The 20,645-nt window shown below is 34.7% G+C and overlaps 2 protein-coding genes across 2 annotated transcripts; both read right to left on the bottom strand.

Moving 5' to 3' along the window:
- Positions 1 to 942: 942 nt before the first annotated feature.
- LOC100241127 (uncharacterized) lies at positions 943 to 12,353 on the bottom strand. Its single transcript, XM_010650948.3, has 10 exons — positions 11,861 to 12,353; positions 11,374 to 11,780; positions 9,523 to 9,614; positions 8,649 to 9,349; positions 7,206 to 7,276; positions 5,396 to 5,485; positions 5,033 to 5,224; positions 4,803 to 4,904; positions 3,438 to 3,570; positions 943 to 1,685 (listed from the first exon to the last, which is right to left on the bottom strand). Exons 2-10 carry the CDS (start codon positions 11,752 to 11,754, stop codon positions 1,525 to 1,527), a joined length of 1,923 nt encoding a protein of 640 aa, XP_010649250.1. The 5' UTR covers positions 11,755 to 11,780; positions 11,861 to 12,353; the 3' UTR covers positions 943 to 1,524.
- A 3,594-nt stretch (positions 12,354 to 15,947) lies between these two features.
- On the bottom strand, positions 15,948 to 19,979 carry LOC104879145 (uncharacterized). The gene is made up of 3 exons (XM_010650950.3): positions 18,562 to 19,979; positions 18,277 to 18,483; positions 15,948 to 16,201 (listed from the first exon to the last, which is right to left on the bottom strand). Exons 1-2 carry the CDS (start codon positions 19,667 to 19,669, stop codon positions 18,284 to 18,286), a joined length of 1,308 nt encoding a protein of 435 aa, XP_010649252.1. The 5' UTR covers positions 19,670 to 19,979; the 3' UTR covers positions 15,948 to 16,201; positions 18,277 to 18,283.
- Positions 19,980 to 20,645: the final 666 nt, after the last annotated feature.

The following is a 20,645-nucleotide window of genomic DNA, read 5'->3' as shown; positions in this document are numbered from 1 at the left end:
TTAGGGATTCTCTCGGCTGGAAGGCAACTTCAGAAAAGGGCTTCTTGATGCCCGATGAGAGAAGTGAGTGAAGAAAGGGTTGGCATTTTGAATTTTAGAATTAGAAGAGATAAAAAAAAAATTAACAAATCATGAGAACAATTTTATCTCAACTTAATAAAATATGCTATAATTTTTAATAAAGTTAAAAATTAAATAAAAAAATATTTTTATTTTTAAATTAATAAAATAAATAATTTTTTTAATTTAAATGAACTATATATCTAAAAATTATTTATAAATTTATAATATAAAATTACTTGAAGAAAATATTTTATTAATTAGAAAAGAAAAAAAAAACATCTTTCAAACGTATTTTTTGTTATATTTGTTCTAAATTTTTTTTTTTTATTAACTCAACCAAACATGTTTTTTTGTTTTTGAGAACAAAAACTGTTTTTCAAAATTCAGTTCCCAAACACAATTTTTTTTTAAAAAACATCAAAAACTGTTCTTAAAAATTGTTCTCAAAAACTGTTTTCCAGAACAGTTTTCAAAAACAGCAACCAAACAGCCCCAAGGTTTTTATTGTTTTGAAAAATAAAAAATAATTTTCAAACAAGTCCAAAGTAGGAGCGATTTGCGCAATTAAATAACCTTATGCCCAATGCATCATAGATTGATGCAGCTTTGGGACAAGCGACTTAGAGCAAGCTACTCTGAGAGAGGGCTTCCTTCCTAGCCCATCACGGAGGCATAATTGATTTGCCAAGTCAACTAACCCATGTCTTTTTCTTTGTGTGTTTTCGAGGGCAAACATGACGAAAGGAAGAATACCATAATATACCCTAAAAAAAAGATGACAACTATTGTTAGACAAAGAAATAAGATGTCAAATTCGTTACTTGCTTGTACCATCATTACCATTTGATTTTATCTTTGTCCTTGGCCATTGCAACTAGCTTTGCGTTCATCAATTCTAATTTTGTACCTTTAAACAAAACACATTGTATTTATTCGTTGTTATCACATATTGTACAACAATGAATTTCTTATCCTAATTCCAACATTAAAATTTGTAGAGCTCCTGCTGTTTTAACCTCAACCCCAATGCATGCTGAATCAATTAATCAAACTCTACCAAAAACGCTCAGGAATGGAATGCAGTCACCCCTTCCACCAATTTTTACCCAAACACTAAACACAGAGCAGTGACTACTCGGAAGAAATCTAGGGAAATGTCTTTCAGATAAAACATTGGGTGGGGGGTTCTCCTCCACATGAATGTTTATGATTTCTCATTTGAGCCTTGAGCCTTGAGCCTTGAGCCTTGAGTGCTTTCCATGAGCCAGAGACTGAGAATAATCCAGACCAGATTCTTCCTTCATTAGGTATACAACACCCTTCCCCAGAGAAATTCCAGCAACAAACTCTTGGGATTTTGTGACTGAAAACCAAGCAATGTGGAATTGTGAACACTGCCTTTCCTTCTTTTTGATATGAGTGAACACTGCCTTGCCTTTACTTGGATAGCTTTGAAAATTTCTACCCTTGGCTTGATCCCTTGTCAGAGACCACACATTCATTCCCAGAGCTCGAAGCATAAATGGCTAAAAGCTTCTCTCTCAACATGACATTGTATTCATACAGATTTTGCAGATTTTTCTGAATATCAGACATGTCAATTTCGGTGCCAGGCTTAAAATCTGCCAACCAGGTCAAGCAACAAATAAAGCAATTAGTTGACGTATAAAAAACCCCTTAAAGGGTTGGTAACACTACATTAAACAATAAAAAACATTGCTTTATTATAACTAGATTATCATATTCCAAATCCATTTGACATTCTGAAGTGGTGGTAAAGAGCATTTCCATGCAAGTTAAGAGTTTCAGCACTAAGGCCTATTTGACAACTTTTTCAAAAACAATTCTCATAAAACATTTTTTTAAAGTAGTTTTTAAAATCGATTCTCACTTGTTTTGAAGAACCAACTTGGGAACTCAAAGATGAAAAATATTTTTCTCAACTTATTCTCCTTGTGAAAGTAATGTGCAATGCAAAAGTTCTCAAAGTATTCTTCACGATTTCAATTTTTTTCCCCTCAAAATACTGTACAAAAACACTCGAAAACAATTTAAACTTTTTTTTCAGAACAAATTCTCAAGAACATATTTTCAATATAAAAAAATGCCTTGTGTGTTTGAAGTTAAAAGCTTGTTTTCTGTTCTAAGAAAACAAAACTGTTTTTCCCGGTAATGGTGCTTTCTTAAAGCCAGCTGGTAATCGGATGGCCTTCAATGCTGAACTTGTGACAGATAGTAGGAAGGATTGAAAATGGCATCCTAGATGGAAATTAAAGACTTCCTAGTGGAAAGGGACTTCTGGGTTATATATTTAGCCTCCTCAGGTTGCTGAGAATGCTGACAGCTGGTCCACTGGATAAACATGCATGATTTCCTAAAGAGATAAGTTGTCTAGGTAGAGTTGGAATCCAAGGTCAGATAATCAGACAGCTCATGGTTAGGCTGGAGACGAGCTAAATCCTTAGAGGACTTGATTGGGTTATCTCTAACCCTATGTTTAGTGTTCTTTTCCTCATTAATATGTATGTGGGTTTGTTCAGTTTCCTATGGGTTTGCCTTCATTTTGCTGTTCTCTTCCTCAATGTTCTTGTCTCATCACTCATTGTAATTGTATCTGTACCTCCTTTCCTTCTTTTGAAAAATTGTTTTATTATAATAAAAAAAGAATGAAGAAATTCCTAAGGAAGTTATTGCAACTAGAATTGGACAAAGAGAAGAGCAATTCTATTATTGAGCCATAATACACCCCACAATCATCAACAGAAACACCCAACTAGGTAGGCTGCTCCCTACAGGCAGCTCAACTGGAAGGCACTCCCACTCAGGTACAAGAGGTCCCAACATGAGTCCTGGGTTACTTGATATACAGTTCTTGGGGGGAGGGATTGTGTATTTGTGGTTTCCACATATCCTGTGAAGCAGGGGTTGGAGTTTCCTGGTTACCAAAAACTAAAAACAAATGTCTTGTTGCAATAGTTTAAGTATGACAGCTATGTCAATAAAAAGACCATGTTTTTTCTTTGATTAAAACAGTTTCCCTGTACCAGTTTGGAAGGACTGTGTAATGAAAGACAGATAGCTACTAGTATCCCTCATTCGCCTCATCCCATAACTCAATTAAAGTAAGTCATTCAATAAAACGTGAGGTGAAGCAATAACATTTCAAACTATATTCTGAAACCATATTTTAGACTAGCATCTTACTCTAACACATTGCCTAGATTCATAGGGGCATGCAGAATGTATCTTCTTGATTATTTTCAGTGGAAGAATACATGAACACAGAAGAAACAGCCACTCTCAATGAAGATGCAAGAGAAACAGAAAAAAAAAACCAAATAAAAGGGTGAGTTAAACCTTCAAGATTTTTTTACCTAACATGGGTGGAGGGGGAAGGACATCAGCAGCAGCAGGAGCAAATGCTTTACACTGAGAGGCATCTTCCTCATGAGAACCCACATGTTGTTTCCCTTCTTTTGTTGCTCCAAGCACCTCTTTTTTCAGAACCTAGGGAGCATTAAAAAGAAGAAAGTGAAAATTAACATGTGCAAGGGAACAAGCCAATTTTTATCAATTTAGAGTTTGAAAAAAACAATTCACAATTGATCATGTTACTCGTGGAATACATGTGACATGTAATCAATTTTTTTCATGACCATATTTAAAAGATAACATTCCACCAACAATAAATAAGAATACTCATTCTAAAGCATCTGCAATTCTTTTTTCATCAGTCAACCATCAGGGAATGATCCATATTACACTTCAAAAAAAATCGGAGTCCATAATCCTTACAACATATAACTCCGACAACAAGCAATATAACATGTGACCACAGCCACTATTCAAGATGAAAAAGCACTGCCAGCAACAATTTGAGATCCATATCCAGCAATCTTTATCCTATCCAATATCATTTCAGGAAGCTAACACTTTTTTTTTTTTTTTAATAAGGAAACTAATGTGAATCCAGAGTTTCATTTTAGGAAACTAATTTCTACTACATTGAATCCAATCTCTGTTGCAGTTATTCAAGGAGAAGAAGCATAGCATTAGTTCAAACAGTATCGAGCATGGTGTTTATTTAATTAGGCTTCAAGTCTTTCTCCACTTCCAAGTTTTTTAGCATGCAGTCATGATTAGTATTCAAAGACAAGATACTTAAGAGTGATAAATTATTATTCTTGGAGATTAATGGAGATAAAATTTGAGGAAATTTGAAAAACCCTCCCTTATGATTATTGAACTAATCTTTCCCAAGAAAAACCTGGTAACTTTAAATATTTTCGAGCTGTCAATTTTGGATTTCCAATTTCCATGGTGGCCTCCCTTCAAGTAAAATGTCAGGTCACCAGAGTTTGATACTCAACAAAGCCTTAATCCTAGAAGCTAATACACACAAAAATGTAAAAGATAAAAATAAAAGAAAAAGAAAATTGACTCCATCCAATTATAATCTTAATAGGTAATCCTAAAATTTCGCTTGCCTATCAAAAAAAAAAAAAAAAAAGTAATCATAAAATTTCAATAATCAGTAGAAAATAATACAGATGAATATCTAAGAAAAAATTAGTAATTTGAGAGTACCAAAGATGTCTACAGACCTATTGTAACTAGAGTGAGAATATTACACACGTATATGTGTACATAGATTACCATAAGTCTTGTATCAAAATGAAGAATTATGTATCTAAGGAAACCATAGATAAATTGCAAGCAACAGAAGAAAAGCAACTCACAGCTTCATTCTTTGGATGTGACAAACTCCTTTCAGCACTTGATGAAGCTCCTGCTAAAAAAGATTTAATTTCTTGAGTATCTCTGCTTTCTTGAATGGCATTCTGCAAAATAAAATCGTCTAATCAAAACAGCTCACATCCTGCCCAGGGAGAAAACTTACAGAGAAATACCAGCTCCAGAAAAGGAAATAAATTAATGTTATTGCAAACTGAAATTGATAGAGCATTACTTTCTGACTCGGTAAACTGGCTTTCTGGTTTAAACTAATAGAATCCATCCTGCTCCTCTGCCTTTGTTTTCTTGATGATCCATTGCCATGAAAAGGTCTGAAAATATCAGTGCAAGTTGCTTCCTTTTTATTGTTGTTGTAGTTATCATCCAATGTTTTACAACCCCATGTGTACATTACATATTTTCTCAACTGGTCAAACAGCATATATATAGCAGTCAGTTCAACTGAAATCTCACATGATAGGCATTAGCAAGCAAACACTTGGAATTTGATCAATTTAGAGAAAAAAAAAAGGAATTGAAAGAAAATAAAGGCTCAATAAAAATAAATAAATAAATATATAAAATAGAAAACACTTACTTTATCCCAATGTTCTTGGGCTTTTCTCCGATTTCTAATCTTCCTCATTATGCTGTCTTCATTTCGGAGCTTCTTGATTCTGTACTCACACTGTGAACAATACAAGTCAGGAGAATCTTGGAAGTACTATTAGTCACAAACAGAAAATCAAGGAACAGTTACTTTTATTAAGTATTTGCAGGATTTCTGATTTATATTCCTCTATGCCATTCAGATAAGAAAAAAAGGACCAAGAGGATACCTTTCTAATAAGTTAATAACATGGCCCAAGGTGCAAAGGGCAGAATACAACTCCCTTGGGATGATAATTTTTGTGACATAAGGATAATCATTTCTTCATTTTTAATGATCATGTTAGTTATGATAACAGTTTTCCCTGGTCCACTCAATTTATAAGGATCTTATAGAAACAACAATTGGAAATTAAGGGCCTGTTTGATAAAGTTCTCAAAAACGGTTCTCAAGAAACAGTCTTTAAGAACAATTCTTGAGAATGGTTCTTAATTGATTTCAGGAACAAAACTTGTTTGAGAACTCAAATATGGAAAACAGTTTTCTTGGCTTATTCTCCATGAAAATACTAAGCATTTATTTACCATGCAAAAGCTCCCAAAGTATTCTCCATATTTTCAATTTTTTTTTTAAATAGGCAAAAATAATATTAATAACAATGAACCAAAGTACACCAGTGGTAGACAAAGGTGTCAAAAGAGAAATAGATGGAGAGATTAACCAAACACTTGAAAATAATAATTCATATTTTCAATTTTTTCTCAAAACACTCGACAAAAAAAAAAAAAAAATACTTGAAAGCAGTTCCAATTTGTTCTAAAAAACAGCCCATTTTCAAACAAAGTATTTGTTCTAAAAAAACAACCCACTTTCAAAAAACCATTTTTAATAATAATAATAAAAAAAGAAATTGTCAAATGTGTTTTTTAAGTTAGGAAACAGTTTTCTATCTTAAAGAACAAAAAATTGTTTTGAAGAATAATTTTCAAACATACCCTACCCACCCACCCAGCCACTACACCCCCACAAAAAATTAAAAAATAATAAATAAATAAAAAGTAGAAAAGAAACAAACAAAAACAAAAAACTTGATCCACCCAACCCATTTCTCCCTGAAACAAAATGTGTTAACATATCAAGAATGAGGCCCCAATTTACAGATAGAGAGGCAGTTTAACTTGAGCCTTTTTCCCCAGCATTAGCATTGCTCTAAAACAGCATTTTTATTCTGTTTCTCAATAAATATAGAAAGGCAACAGAGAACATTTCAATTGACCCAAATCTATATAGTTCTATTAGTACGTGACTTGTAATTGTAATAAAATGTAATTGATAGCACTCCACCAGCATTACCATCCTACACCATTAGACAACCACCATGACCACTATATTAATACCACTATCATCACTGGCCCAATGCCAGCAAAACCAAACAACCACCATGAATGGCAAGACCACCACCCTCACAAGCACCACCTCTTTCATCATTGCATCATCACTTTGTTGCACATAAGCATCACGTGTCATGCCAACTAACAATAGAAGACTGAAAACCCACCATTAGGCCTTGTGATCATTGACATCCAATTGGAAGAACTTTGCTCGAATATTATGCTTTGATTCAGTAGATGCCAAAATGCTCTATGCCCTTTTTAGAGAAACCAATGCAACATGAAGGCTTCAAATAAGCAATTGTATAATCTTCATTTATTTGGGTTATTTCTCCTCTAAACTTCTATTAATTATTAGATGAAGAAAAAATAAAGCAGAGGAACTTGAAAAGAGACAAGAAATATACTTGGACCAAGAAATAAAAAAATATGCCAATACTGATGCAATATATGCCACCAAGATCCGCTAGAAAGCTCACTGCAATTTTAAAACAAGAAAGCATTATATTATCATTGAGGGCAACCAGAATTTGATATGAATAATTTTTGTTAAAGAACAATTTGCAAGTAAGACATGTAGCAACTAGAGTTGCATTCAAAGAAGTCATTTTGAAACATTAATTATTAGGTTAGGAATACCATTTTAAGGTTCCTCTCTGATCAAGGGTAAATGCTTAAAACCAAGTATCGCAACAGGCTGGTGTTGAAAACTAATAGGACAATATGAAATAAAATTTTCAGGCCAGTTTGATTTGTTTCTTATTCTCAGCTAAGTTGATTGAAATTAATTGATAACCAAACCTAAATTTTACTGAATGACTAATTTGGATTTCTATAGGCCAATCCAAACTTATATTTAGCTCAAATACTATTACCCCATATTGAAAAACATGTCAACTAAATGACATGGCCAAAGATTTGACAAAGGGCAAGACTCTAGATAAATGTTTGATTGATTGAGAGTGTATTTGGCAGTGATTCTAGGAAGTGTTTCTAGCATTTTTAATACTTGAAAGATAAAAATTTTCAAATATTAGAAAGACTATAAACACTTCCTAAAATCACTGTCAAACGCACTCTAAATGTCCTCCCATGAAATTCCATATTGGGGCCCATACAATTACTATTGATAAACAAAGAGGATCCCTGAATCAAAGGCTCAACTAAATTAATAGGAAGGCTAAAAGGGAACCTTCCCTCTCTCCCTCCTTTTTTTTTTTTACTTCTCTTCATCCTTCCCACACAAAAAAGGGAAACGGGAAAAGGAAAGAGAGGGAGTGAAAAAGACTATAAGCTCTACTGGGAACTCTAAGAAGATCAAAATGCTCCTATTTCTTTACATGATTTCTTTAAAATGTTTGGGCTTTTCCATGTTGAACAGCCCATGTCTACATCTAAAAAATCATAGGATTAAAGCTCTGTTGAGTTGATTTGAGATGTGTTAGAAACTTAGAATTGGTACATAGACATTTTGGTGATATGGGCCAACCATTTTACCCTACATTACTTAAATACCTAGATGGCTTGAATTTGGAACCTCTGGTTCATTGCCAGAGGGCACTACTACTAAGCTACACCTTGGGGGGGCTCACTTTTACACATTATAATTGCTAATAAATGAAATAAAGTAGATAACTAACCGTTCTAATAAAACAAGTGGATAATCAATGGTATAATCTACATCTACACTTGATCAAAGATTTAATGCATGTCAGCTCAAGCACATCAATGTAGATAATGAAATGGTGGATAAAATAACAAAAGCGTTCGAACAAGCCAATCAGATATTATATAGAGAAAATTCACCAAAGAAATAATCATATATGGATATGCTGAAGCAAATTACCTACCAGGACCCATAATATTTTGGTTGTCGATTTCAACAATATAGGAAGATAAAAGATTGACATATACTGTCATGTTGAGTAGTCCATCATTAGGACTTTCAAGAGAGGCTCGGAGCTTATTTATCTCATGAAAAGATGGACCCCGTAGAAACTCACGAAACAGAGGTTGAATAAGCCTAAGATTGTGGAAGTTACGGTATATTCGAGGAAATAAATTAAATTTCAGCACATTTGCATCCACCCCTCTGAATGTAACTGGAGTATCATCTAGACTGCTTCCATTCTTCAGTAAGCCCCTGACAGAACTCACATGCTTCTTGCTAGCATGGCTCTTTGCTAGAAGGCTGAACTGGAAACCAACAGCAGCTGCAGGGCTATTGGGAAGATCCACGAAGTGCCACGATATATATAAATTATCTTGAATAATCTGGCACTTGCTGCACCTAAGGATTACAGTTGGTCCCCGGCTGGTGTTTTGACAAAAATAGCTCACAATGGTTGATAGAGGCAAAACTCTATGGTCAAGGAAACCAGGATTCCCAGTAACCAAAGTTCCAAGGCCACGCAAATTTGAACAGGTCATACTAGAAATGGTTGTTATATTGAATTCCATGTCATTGACAAAAGAAGCTAAATCAGGGCCATTTGTCGCTTTTACGTTATGCACCTCAATGCTCCTTTTTGATATGATTTGATAGAGCAACCTGAGACAGAACTGAAAAGCTAAGTTGATACCAAATCATACAATGATCTGAAACAAATAAACCCCAAACATATCATGAGTTGAATGGAACTAAATATCACAAGATTCACAACACTGTTACTGTTTAGAGAAAGATGCTATCAATTACTCATGCAGCAAATAACAATTACTCACGCAGCAAATAAACCGATGAAAAGTATCCAACTTGCTATTGAGAAAGTTCCACCAAGTTCTGTTTTCCGCTTTTTAACTACCTTTTGATCCTCCTGCATAAAAAACATGTCAGCTGCAGTCAGTTCAAAGTTTAACAATCCCAGGTGCATTAGAGCTACAAATGAGATTGTAAAAAAGAACATTGAACAAAAGGCATTCCTGGAAAAATGGAACCTCATATGGCAGTATTCAATAATTGCTGTGAAATAACAATAGATCATTTCTTAAGTGGACAACTGATAAACTTCTATGTTATGACGTGCAGATCTAATAACAACCAAGGATCAAAGAATACTGGTCAATAATAAAAAGTAAATAGGAAACATACAAATAAATAAATAAGAGCACAAACTAGAACAGAAAGACTTTTACATTTGAAATTTGTAGAAGAATAAGAAATTCATCTTGAAGTAACAGATAAATTGATTGATCAGGTGTCAGTGTGGTAGGTGATAGCATGTAGAGGCAGAACATTCTCATTTTGAAAATCATGCTTTCATATCTAAGATGAATTGATTAATCTTTTAGTCTTTTGGGGACACTACATCAAAATTTTCACATCCTTGTTGAACATTGGCATTCAATCTTGCCATGCGGATTTTGGTTCAAAAAAACGAAAAGGGGGAAGTGGAAAATTAGAACTCTAAATAGAATTCTCATAAGTTTTAGTTGTTGTGAAGGCAATCCAAGACAAATATACAAAACAATATGCAAGTATGCCCTAGCTTCTCTACTCCCTTCTACTAGTGCTAGGATTATAATCACAATTGCTAAACCATGACTGATCAATTTCAAGAGAACAAGCATTAAGTTCCCTCTATGGTTTCTATAATCCCTCCAATGACCATTTGGTTTGGGTTTCTCAAATAACACCCACCAAAATTGATCTTGGGAATCCCCTTGAGGAGGAGAAGACCACTAGCAACAAATGCCCTCTTCTTGCTTCTTTGTGAAATCAGTGCTTTTCTCATAATTAAGCTCATAAGAACTTTGTTGAACTCTTTGGTTAAATAAATAAATAAATCAACATATAGAGAGCTAAAAAGAAAAATACTTCTTTGATGTACTCCATTTAAATCCCAATCCCCTTGACAAAAAACAACCCCTTCCTGAATGAACATCTCAGTATCCTCCTACTGTTATCGGTGTTTTCCTTACAAGATCCCCATCTATATTTCTCCTTGAATATTCATCCTTTTCCAGTAAGATTCACTTCATTTCCTAACCCAAATACAACATCTAGTAATCCCTTAATTTTGCCTATCAATAGAGACTTCAACATCAATATCTCCATACATATAACAAAAAACCACTCACATGCTGTATAATGCAAATGAACTTCACCAGTTGCTTTAAAGGCATTGACAAGTAAATATTTACAAAATTAAGGGTTTTATACCATGTGCCTATTTGCTGAAACAATTCAGAAAATTCACCATTCATCAGCTGCCAAATCACATGAACCAATCACACAAATTGGTAGCACCAATCGTGACTAGCGATAATCACTCCCTTCCCCCCACCCAAACATACATCTCTGGGACTGTTTCTATTCGTGTGACACGATTTTTGTCCTTTATTATTTTTCCAAAACAATTTATCGGAATTCTGTTACAAAGAGAAGTAATGCTATCCACAGAAAATAGAAATTCCCAAACAGACACATGGCACAGGCACAATAGCTGCTAAAGCTTACCAAATATGTGATTGAGTCTATTAAATGAGCACTTCCGAGAACTTATTTCCAAAAAGGAGAAAACATTACCATAAGGAATTCCCAGAACTTATTTTCCAAAAAAGAGAGGACATTACCAACCAATGTCGAGTTGCGAAGGAGATATCCAATCTGCTAATCCACCAGCGGATCCGAAACCAGATCGTCCTGCCATCGCCAAGACTCCCGAACCGAACAAAAAAACAGAAGAAGAGCCAGGAGATCAGCATGACCACTGTCGCCTCGAGGAACATGGCCTGAGACTGCGTGAACTTCTTGATCTTATCGAAGTCAAAGATGGTAGTCGGAAACGAGATGGAGTAGCCAACCCCGGAGTTCACCAGCCAACCGTCCGCCGCAGTTTCCCAGAACAAACTGCAGGCGCCAGTGGTAGCGTTGAGGACATAACCGGGGTTGCAACTGCACAAAGTTCCGTTGTAGCGGAAGGCGTTGCTGGGACACGCCCGAACCGAGCTCATCCCGCCCTGTTTGGCCGAGGAGAATCCTTCAAAGAAAGAGCAAGAAACTTCTAGAGCGAAAATTCCATTAAAAAAGAAAAAAGAAAAAAAAAAAAAAAAAAGCAACCTAGCTCATTCTGGCCTCCTTGAATGAGACGATTCTAGAGAGAGAAACTTGACCCTAGAGAAACAGAAAAGATGGCCGGGGCATTCCAGAACCAAGCTCGCTCTAGTCTGCTTGGTTGGCAGGATTGTTAAAAAAATTAAATTGAATAAATCCTGCGAAAGGAAAAAAAAGTAAAGCTAAACTTTTCGAGAAACAGAAAGCGGATTCCGAAAGCAAATTCCAGAAAGACAAGCGAGTAACGGAAAGAGAGGAAAGGGAATTCTAGTGGGAGAGTACTGACACCAAATTTGCAAATGGAGAAAGAAACAAAATTCTGCTCAACCGTTGATGTTTGTTTGGCAGGAAAGAAAAATAATGAAAAGAGAAAAAATGAAGTTTGTTTAGAGAGAGAGAGAAAAAGGGGCTGGAATGGCATTCAGATTTCGTGACTCCCAGACTTTGCCCACACGCAGAGACATCCAGTGGGGAGGAAAGGAATTTTGCTGCCACTTAGCTTTGTAGCTGGCCTTTTCCCACATGTAATTCTTAGAGTTGTGGGACAAAATTACCTTTTACACATGTTAAAATTTTGGGACAAAAATAAAAAACGTGGATTCAAATGGGCTATTTTGCATATAAGTTTCGAAAGCAACCCAATCTCCCGTGTCCACATTATGCATGCGCAGAAGGTTAGTTTGGTCCAAAATTCTAATTCTTACGATTCAAAATCCAAAATATAATAAAATAAAATATAATACACATATTAAAATTATTTTATATAAATTATACATTAATAATAAATAGAATTTAAAAACACATTTTATACAAAAATATTTTATTTAGATTTATATATATGTATGATTTTTAACATGTTTATATTTTATTTTTATTATATTTAATTAATATAAATATTCATTAAAAAAATTATGATAATAGTTTTTATATATTTTAATATTTAATAAAATAAAATTTGTATATAAGATAATAAAAATTAAATTATTTATTAAATTTTTATATTTAATATTTTGTGTTTGTAAAAATATGTTGATATCCATTTTTTTTTAATTAAAATGAGAGATGAAAAGTTGAAGTATATAAATTTGTTAGTAATTATATATAGAAGAGTCCAATAGGTCAAGGGTTCTTTTTGCATGGAGGAGGATAGGAGTTGGAGCTTTCACAAAAAATGTTGACCACAGAACGAAAATTTTGGCAGCTTTGACCAAAAATGGTGACCACCCATATTTATGGGAAAAAAAAAAGAAGGGAAAATCCGAATCACCCGAATTCCCTTTCATGGACTCGAGCGCAAGACTTCTCTTGCGTCCCTCTGAGAGAAGTGGGTTAATATATAAATCCAGTAGAGTGCTTGTCACTTTCCCATGTGAGATAGTGCTTTTCCTTCTTTTTCACTTTAAAACACTCACACACAAATTAGAGGTGTCCAATGGCTAATGTTCACCCGGTCTTTACGGACTAACGTGCAAGATTGACATTTCACACTTAAAAATCGTACCAGGTCGGATCGAACCAAATCGACTTGGTCCATGCAAACCAAATAGGTAGTTTGACATGACCTATAAGCCCATAGGCTAATCATGTCGTGTTGTGCCGTGTCATAGTGATGGCCCATGCTTGTAGCCCACAGCTCATGGGCTATTCATTTTATTAAAATTTTTTAGGTCATTTTATTTTTTTTATTATTAAATGAAATTTCTTTTTTGTTACTTTAAACAACTCTAATAATTATAATTTTTATTTTTTATATTTATCGAGTTTGTAATCGTAAAATCTATAGAAATATTAATTTTTTATTTTTAAAAATAGTAAAAAAAAAATTAAATTTAAAATATTGGAACATAAAAGGAAATAGGGAGAAAAATAATATAGATATTTGACTTGAAAAATTAAAAATAGCTATTGATTTATTTTTTTTATCCTTCAAACTAGTCGTTATATAATTATTGAAATGAGTATTATACACATTTGATATATAATAAAAGTAAAAAAGTAATAATTGAACATGCCAAGTGGGTTGGCACAATGGGCCAGCATTATGGCACAATGTGCCATCTCCCTAAGCCCAAGACAACTCATTCCTTTGGGCCATGTCAGCTCAACCTCCTATAGTAATTGGGTTATGTAAGCCCGACCAACCTTTTGGCGTGTCTGACCACATGCCAAAATGGGCCGCTCAACCCATTGGACACCTCTAACCCAAACACTCTATCAACCATAGACTCCTTGCTTGAGAAAGGAATTGTCATCACACGCCCCTCTTCATTCTAGTTTCAAGTGCTTGAACAAGCCTTGAGCACTAGGATACCATAGTTCTTATATTGTCTTCCTAACGGATAGAATTGTCTCTCGAATGTTGCCTCTCTTCACCTAACTCTACCCATGCAGTGTGGGTAAACCTCAAAAGTGTTGTAACAATGAAAACTTTAATACAAACAAGGTTAATTCAATAATACAAAGATAAAATAATTACAAATGGTACACGAAGTTTTAATATGGTTCGACCAACCATGCTTATGTTTATGGATGAGAGAAAATCATTCCACTATATAGTAGAGAATATTATAGAGAAGAGAATCATATACAACTACTGGGTTATTGAAACATCCTATGTTTTTTCACTCTTTGTATTAAATACCATCCAAAATCACTTTTCAACAAGTCCTTGAATCATAAGATTTGAGATGTGAAGGACCATATACCTAGACACATACCTACACTAGACACTTGTACCCCTAACCCAGGTAACATAGTGCTTATTTAACAGAATTAGGAGGCCCTACCACTTAATTCTAGACGGTGCAAAGTGCTTTTGGATCAACCAATACACCTATTTGAGGACTGTTTTAACTGCTTCCTTTCATCTGTAAGTTCATTTCTGAACCAGGATTTTCCAATTATAAAGTAATGATAAGCTGAATGTAAAGTCTTTGTCTCCAATAGAAAAGTTCTATAATTTTGAAAGCATAACCTCATTATCAAGCAAGTCAACATTGTTACAAGTAATCAAAATTCATATCAAGCAACACGTTGAATTGAAAAAAAGAATAACAAATCCAAGAAAATCTCTCTTGCAAGTAACGTCGTGTTTGTTTGTTTTGCCTAATTAAATATAAACATTTCGGAGGAGGATGGAAACATTAACCGGGTCTAACTTGTTCCGATTATGACTGTGAACATGAGTGAAACCCTCACACCCAAAAACCTGAAGAGGAATGAAGACCAAATAAAGTTGGAATTTAGGGGTATCAAGAGGAGTATGAAATTTTAACTTTCTAGTAGGTATCCTATTGATTAAGTATGAAGTTGTCAAAATTATTTCACCCTATTGTTGTTTTGGTACTCCCATTTAAAACATTAAGGCTATGTTTGGTTTTCAGAAAATTTGAAGGAAAATACAAAGGAAAAAAAAGTGAAGGAAAATAAAAAAATAAATTAAAAGTTGATAAATTATTATTTTTGTTATTTTAAACTCGTTTTATTTATTTTAACTCATTTATATAAAGATTAAATAATTTTTATATCTAATATTTTATTTTTAATCATTCTACATTCTTGTATAATTATTTATTAAAACAATAGTTAGAAAACAAGTGAAAACAATAAAAAATACCTAAAAGATATCCTCGAAAAATATTCTATTTTTTGTTTTAATATTTTATTGTCAAACGGTGTTTTCGTATTTCTTTTTTGTTTTAGAGAACAAAAAACTATCCTTGATAAAAGTTACCAAACTTTTTTCACATATTTAACTTTTCTATACAAAAATTAAATAATATAAAAATATATCAATTTTTATAGTATATTGTTTTTTCTTCCCCTAATATTCTTTGGAACCAAACATATTCTTCATTTTTTGTTTGTGTGAATAGTGGGAAAATTAGTTGCAGCAAAACTTGTATTTGATTTCCTTACCTTTTTTCCGTTGTATTCAATATTCTTTCCACCACAACTTCCAAGCACCAAACACATCCTAATTTTTTGTGGACTAAACTCCACTCCACAACTGAACTGGTACCAAGCCCCATTGTAAGCTCTCAAACCATGACCAATCCAAGTTGGAAGGACACATTTTCACAAACAGAGACAATGAAACGACATTGAAGCATTTTTTTAACAAAGAAAGAGATTACTTTGTGGTCACTGATGGAGATAACACTTCAACCGTTGAAAGAACTAAAACTCTAAGTGCAGTGTTTCACTTATTCTTTATTCAAGAAGTTCAGCTTCATCCTCTGCCCAAATTACAGGAAACAACCACCTTGACGACTGCTCAATCCTTAAACCAATCAATGATCTTGACAAATGATTTAAAATTTTAACAGCAATGAAGAAGTTTCAGACCTGCAAGAAGAGTTTGAAATTTTAACAAACATTATTTATACAAATGCTTCCCAATATATCATGCAAGCATAAGCATTATCTACACAATAAACATGTACTATAATGCCATCATTTCCATACTTAGAAAAAATCTCCAAGAGTGGATGAAAAATGGTGCATTAGAACAGACTTCCAAATATCTACATTAGAGCACACTTCAAAAATATCTACAAGAGAATGCAAGAATTGTACCGTGACCAACAATTGATGTAAACTTCGTATGTATAGTCGAAAACTAAAGACTATGATGACTACCAAACATTGAACATGTTGAATCAAAACACTGTCATATATACATATGTAGTGTCCTAAGTCATCATGTTTGATTTCAGGACATGTCATATGGATATAAGTCAAAGCATGGAATGTGACTTTATACTTGAAACTCAAAGTTAATTGTCGTAGGACTAACTTTCACAATAGAGGATTGGTATCCAAGTCATGTTTGTGGAGAAAAATCAGGTCCTCTACAAGACACTAAATATGGAGAAGAGTTAGAACTAAAAGAAAGTTACCAAATATTCAATGAGAAGAACTTGAATTAATTAAGAACACCATTTACATTTAGCAGTCACAAAACTTATTTTATGCATGGAATGGAACACAAACAACACTAACCTAGACAACAAACATAGCATACCAAAGACATTTTCATAAGCTAGATAGCATCTTTATGTTTAGATTCAATAGCCATACAATTCTATAGAATATGTATATTCACACAACATAATGGAATGGTGTGTGTGTGTCCAAGCCTTTAAAATTTCTCAACCATATCAGTTGTCAAGGGAAGGCAAAAAGATGTTCTTTCCTAAGTAAGAATTTCCAAACTCTTTGAGATCAAATTAGGATCTTCTTCATAGGAGCAACCCTAAGACAACAACCCAAAAAAAAAAAAAAAAAAAACACAAACAAACAAATAAACCATGGAAGGGATTGAAGATTTCCAATAGAATCTTCCTAAAAAAAAGTCCAGTGATAAAGAAAATTAGAACAAAGAGTAAATAAGGACAAAAAGCTCCTCATCTCACTCAAGAATATAAATTAATGCCAGATTGTTTAGTTTCCCTACTAGATTCTGCAAAGATTCCACCTTCATATCCTAACACTGGGAGCTTATATTACAAATCCAATGCAATTATAAGATTGTAAAAATCACATTATCTAAGAGGCATAGAACTAGACCTAGACCTAGACTACCTTGTAAAGTGAAAATTAAATGTCAATATACTAATTACTTGCCACTTCTTCCAAAATTTAAGAATAAACCATACCATTGCAACCCATACGCAAATGATGACATTGTACAAGATTTTGATGATCTAGATGATTCATTTTTTGACAGACAAACATCTAGAGGTTCATCAATAAGATAGGAGCATCAAATTATAAAAAACAGTGATCAATGAGGTCAGTTATCCACAAGGATTTTATCAACTCGAATGAAAAATAGAAATAACTATACTTTGGTCCTTGGAATTACCATAACAATGTCCTAGAAAAGGATTTTTGGTACTCCTTAACATGCATGAAGATGCCATGGAAAAAGTGTTACTTTTATTGGGTAAGTTTTGGTTTCCTTATGCATACATATTTTCAGCTTTCCTTGAACAAATTAAGCTAGAATTCACTTTAATTAATAAATCTTTGGGTTGTCTAATGGCTTGTTCTTCCATGTATCTTGTGGAGAGAGTGGGTTTAATGATAACTTATTCCATTCTAGCACTTGTCTTGACCTGCACAATCTTTAATATTACCAAAATACCATGCTATGTGGGTTATGATAATCAAAATACCAAAAAAAGGTCACAGAGAAAACATCTTGTGCTAGGATAGATATTTATGATTTGATTTGACCGAAATAAATATATATATATATATATATATATATATATATATATATATACTCATGTGAGTAAGATGTATCCCTATAAAGGCAAGTTCATAATGCTCTAGATAGTGGCTATTTATCTTAGGTTGCATGTAACTGGGCATAGAGATAAATAAAAAATGATGTATGAGAGAAAGAGACAGACCCATCCTTCACTCCCATCGATGGAAGAATGCGCTGGTAATGTAAGGTATTTCAGGGCCCCATGTTTCGAGGTTATAGAAACCTTTGCTCAAACAAGTAATAGACACGAAGGGTCGTGGGGTTGATGGTGGTTGTGGATCACTTTCTTGGGGTGGTGGCGGTGGATCACTCTCTTGGAGAGATGCTGAATCATCACTCTCTCTAACATCTTCAACATAAAATTCTTTAATTAAATACAATGAATGATCTATATTATGATAACCAGAATGACTGGAATGATGATTACCGCGATGATGATGAGAAGTTCCGATATCAGAATCAGTAACCATCTTGGCTATCTTAGAGGTAGGAGCTATGGAACTTTCCGCACTAGTCAAGGCTCGTTTGGCGTCATCGACCGAGGAATCCAATTTCTTGACATGAAAAGTGGCCACATAAAGAACACAACGGTTTGTGTTTCCCACTTTTGCCATGGCAGGCTTTAGGATGCACATCCCATGCCCACCCATGGCAACAACTAGTCCTTTATAAGAAAATGAATCAGGGTGGTAATAAGGGTCAAAAACCTCATCATCTATATACTGAAATGAATGACCACCGTCATCACGGAGCATGATGGCAATCAGGGAATGGAAACGAAAGCAAATGAAAATGTCATTGTAACCAGGCACAAACTGCCCACTAAAACAAGGCAACGCATATCTGTGGACACCTATTTCATCCATTGAAGTTCCATCAGCATCCCATTGATTGTCTTGGATGCGGTAACAATAACAACGGTTTCCAACCAACATGTAAATGGAGGATTTCACAAGACAGTAGCCAGCCACGGCACAATCATATGAATTGAAATTATTATCAATGTAGAAGGGAGGATCGGGCAGGGGCTCAAATTCGTCGAGAGACGGATCATAAACCTCAAACGTGGGGGACTCCAAGGGATGGTTATAGTGCCAAGAAGGTCCAGACAGCACGTAAAGCTTACCTCCAAACTCTACTATAATGGGACTAGGCTTTTCTGTTATCATCCTGAAATTAGCTCTACTGAATTTGGAGATGGAATCGGGCGTGGTGAAATCTGAAACGAAGATAAGTGGGGAACGCTTGCTTGCCCTAGATTCCAAAGGAAAGCCGGCGCCGAGTGGCCTTCTGAGCTCTTCTTGTGATGCATCCCAGCGAGTTCTTTCACCGCCGGCCATATAAAGTTTGGAACCCCACATGAAAAATCTCGCTCCAAAGGAATAACCCCCGTCCACGAAATCGAACACTTGCACAACCGGCAATGTCGGTGCCGTAAATTCGGTATATGAGTAGTGAAGGATTTTCAGCTTCGTCACGTCGACGGCGAGCAGACGTAGTCGGGTAGCTATCAACAGCACGTCGTTGCCTCCCATCTTCCCTCTCTCCTCTGCACAAAATCTCAATTTCTAGGGTTAGGATTTATTCTTCTGGTTCGGATTTCGAGGAAGCAAAAAGGATCGAGAAGGATCGCAAAGATAACCGAACGTTAACGGTTTTGAGAGCTGCTAATCGGAGCAAATGCCAGCGCAATTTTCATTTTGTTTATACGGGAATGGCCATTAATGAAAAGACACTTTTATCCCTACTTTTATATTTATTTGACGAAGTATTTGTAGAATTTTTTGCTCTTCCCATAGGATGAATAGCGTTCTAAACAGAATGATTTGTGTATCTCCAAGACCTTAGAACTTCTCAACCATAATAGTCACCCTTCGGAAATCAAATTTCTTAATCTTTGGCTTTCTTAGAATGAATATAACTAGATGAACAAATGTATAGATGCATATAGAAATATGTATGAGAGAGAGACAAACCGTCCTTCATTCCCATCGATGGAAGAAGGCACCGGAAATTTTAGGTGTTTCGCGGCCCCATGTTTCCAAGTCATAAAAACCTTTGCTCAGGCAAGTAATAGACACGAAGGGTCGTGGGGTTGGTGGTTGTGGTTGTGGTTGTTCTGAATCATCACTGTTGCAGGCAGGTGGTGAGGAATATAGTTTCTCGACACGAAAAGTGGCCACATAAACAACACTGCGGTCTCTGTTTCTAGCTTCTGCTGTGGCAGGCTTTACTATGCACATCTCATGGTCACCCATCGAGACAACTAGTCCATTATAAGAAAATGAATCAGGACGGTAACAAGGATCAAAAACCTCATTTATATACTGGAAAGGACGACCCCCATCAGAACGGAGCATGACTGCAATCAAGGAATTGAACCGAAAGCAGATGAAAATGTCACCGTAACCAGGCACCAACTGGCCACCAAAACCAGGAAGCATGGGTATCTGGACGGGTATATTATCCATTGCATATTTTCTTTCATCCCATTTCTTGTCTTGGATGCGG

Source organism: Vitis vinifera, chromosome 4 (genome assembly GCF_030704535.1).
Source record: "Vitis vinifera cultivar Pinot Noir 40024 chromosome 4, ASM3070453v1".
NCBI lineage: Eukaryota > Viridiplantae > Streptophyta > Magnoliopsida > Vitales > Vitaceae > Vitis > Vitis vinifera.
Note: the sequence above shows the minus strand (reverse complement) of the source record. Positions and strands in the feature narration are given on the sequence as shown.

Excerpts from the sequence above, each read along its gene's own strand:
- LOC104879145 (XM_010650950.3), bottom strand. The coding sequence starts at position 19,669 with ATGGGAGGCAACGACGTGCTGTTGATAGCTACCCGACTACGTCTGCTC. Across the intron at positions 18,484-18,561 it reads AACTTCTCATCATCATCGCG|ATGTTAGAGAGAGTGATGAT; the intron begins GTAATCATCATT and ends TTTATGTTGAAG.
- LOC100241127 (XM_010650948.3), bottom strand. The coding sequence starts at position 11,754 with ATGAGCTCGGTTCGGGCGTGTCCCAGCAACGCCTTCCGCTACAACGGA. Across the intron at positions 5,486-7,205 it reads TTTTTTATTTCTTGGTCCAA|TGTGAGTACAGAATCAAGAA; the intron begins GTATATTTCTTG and ends TATTGTTCACAG. Across the intron at positions 4,905-5,032 it reads CCAGTTTACCGAGTCAGAAA|AATGCCATTCAAGAAAGCAG; the intron begins GTAATGCTCTAT and ends TTTATTTTGCAG.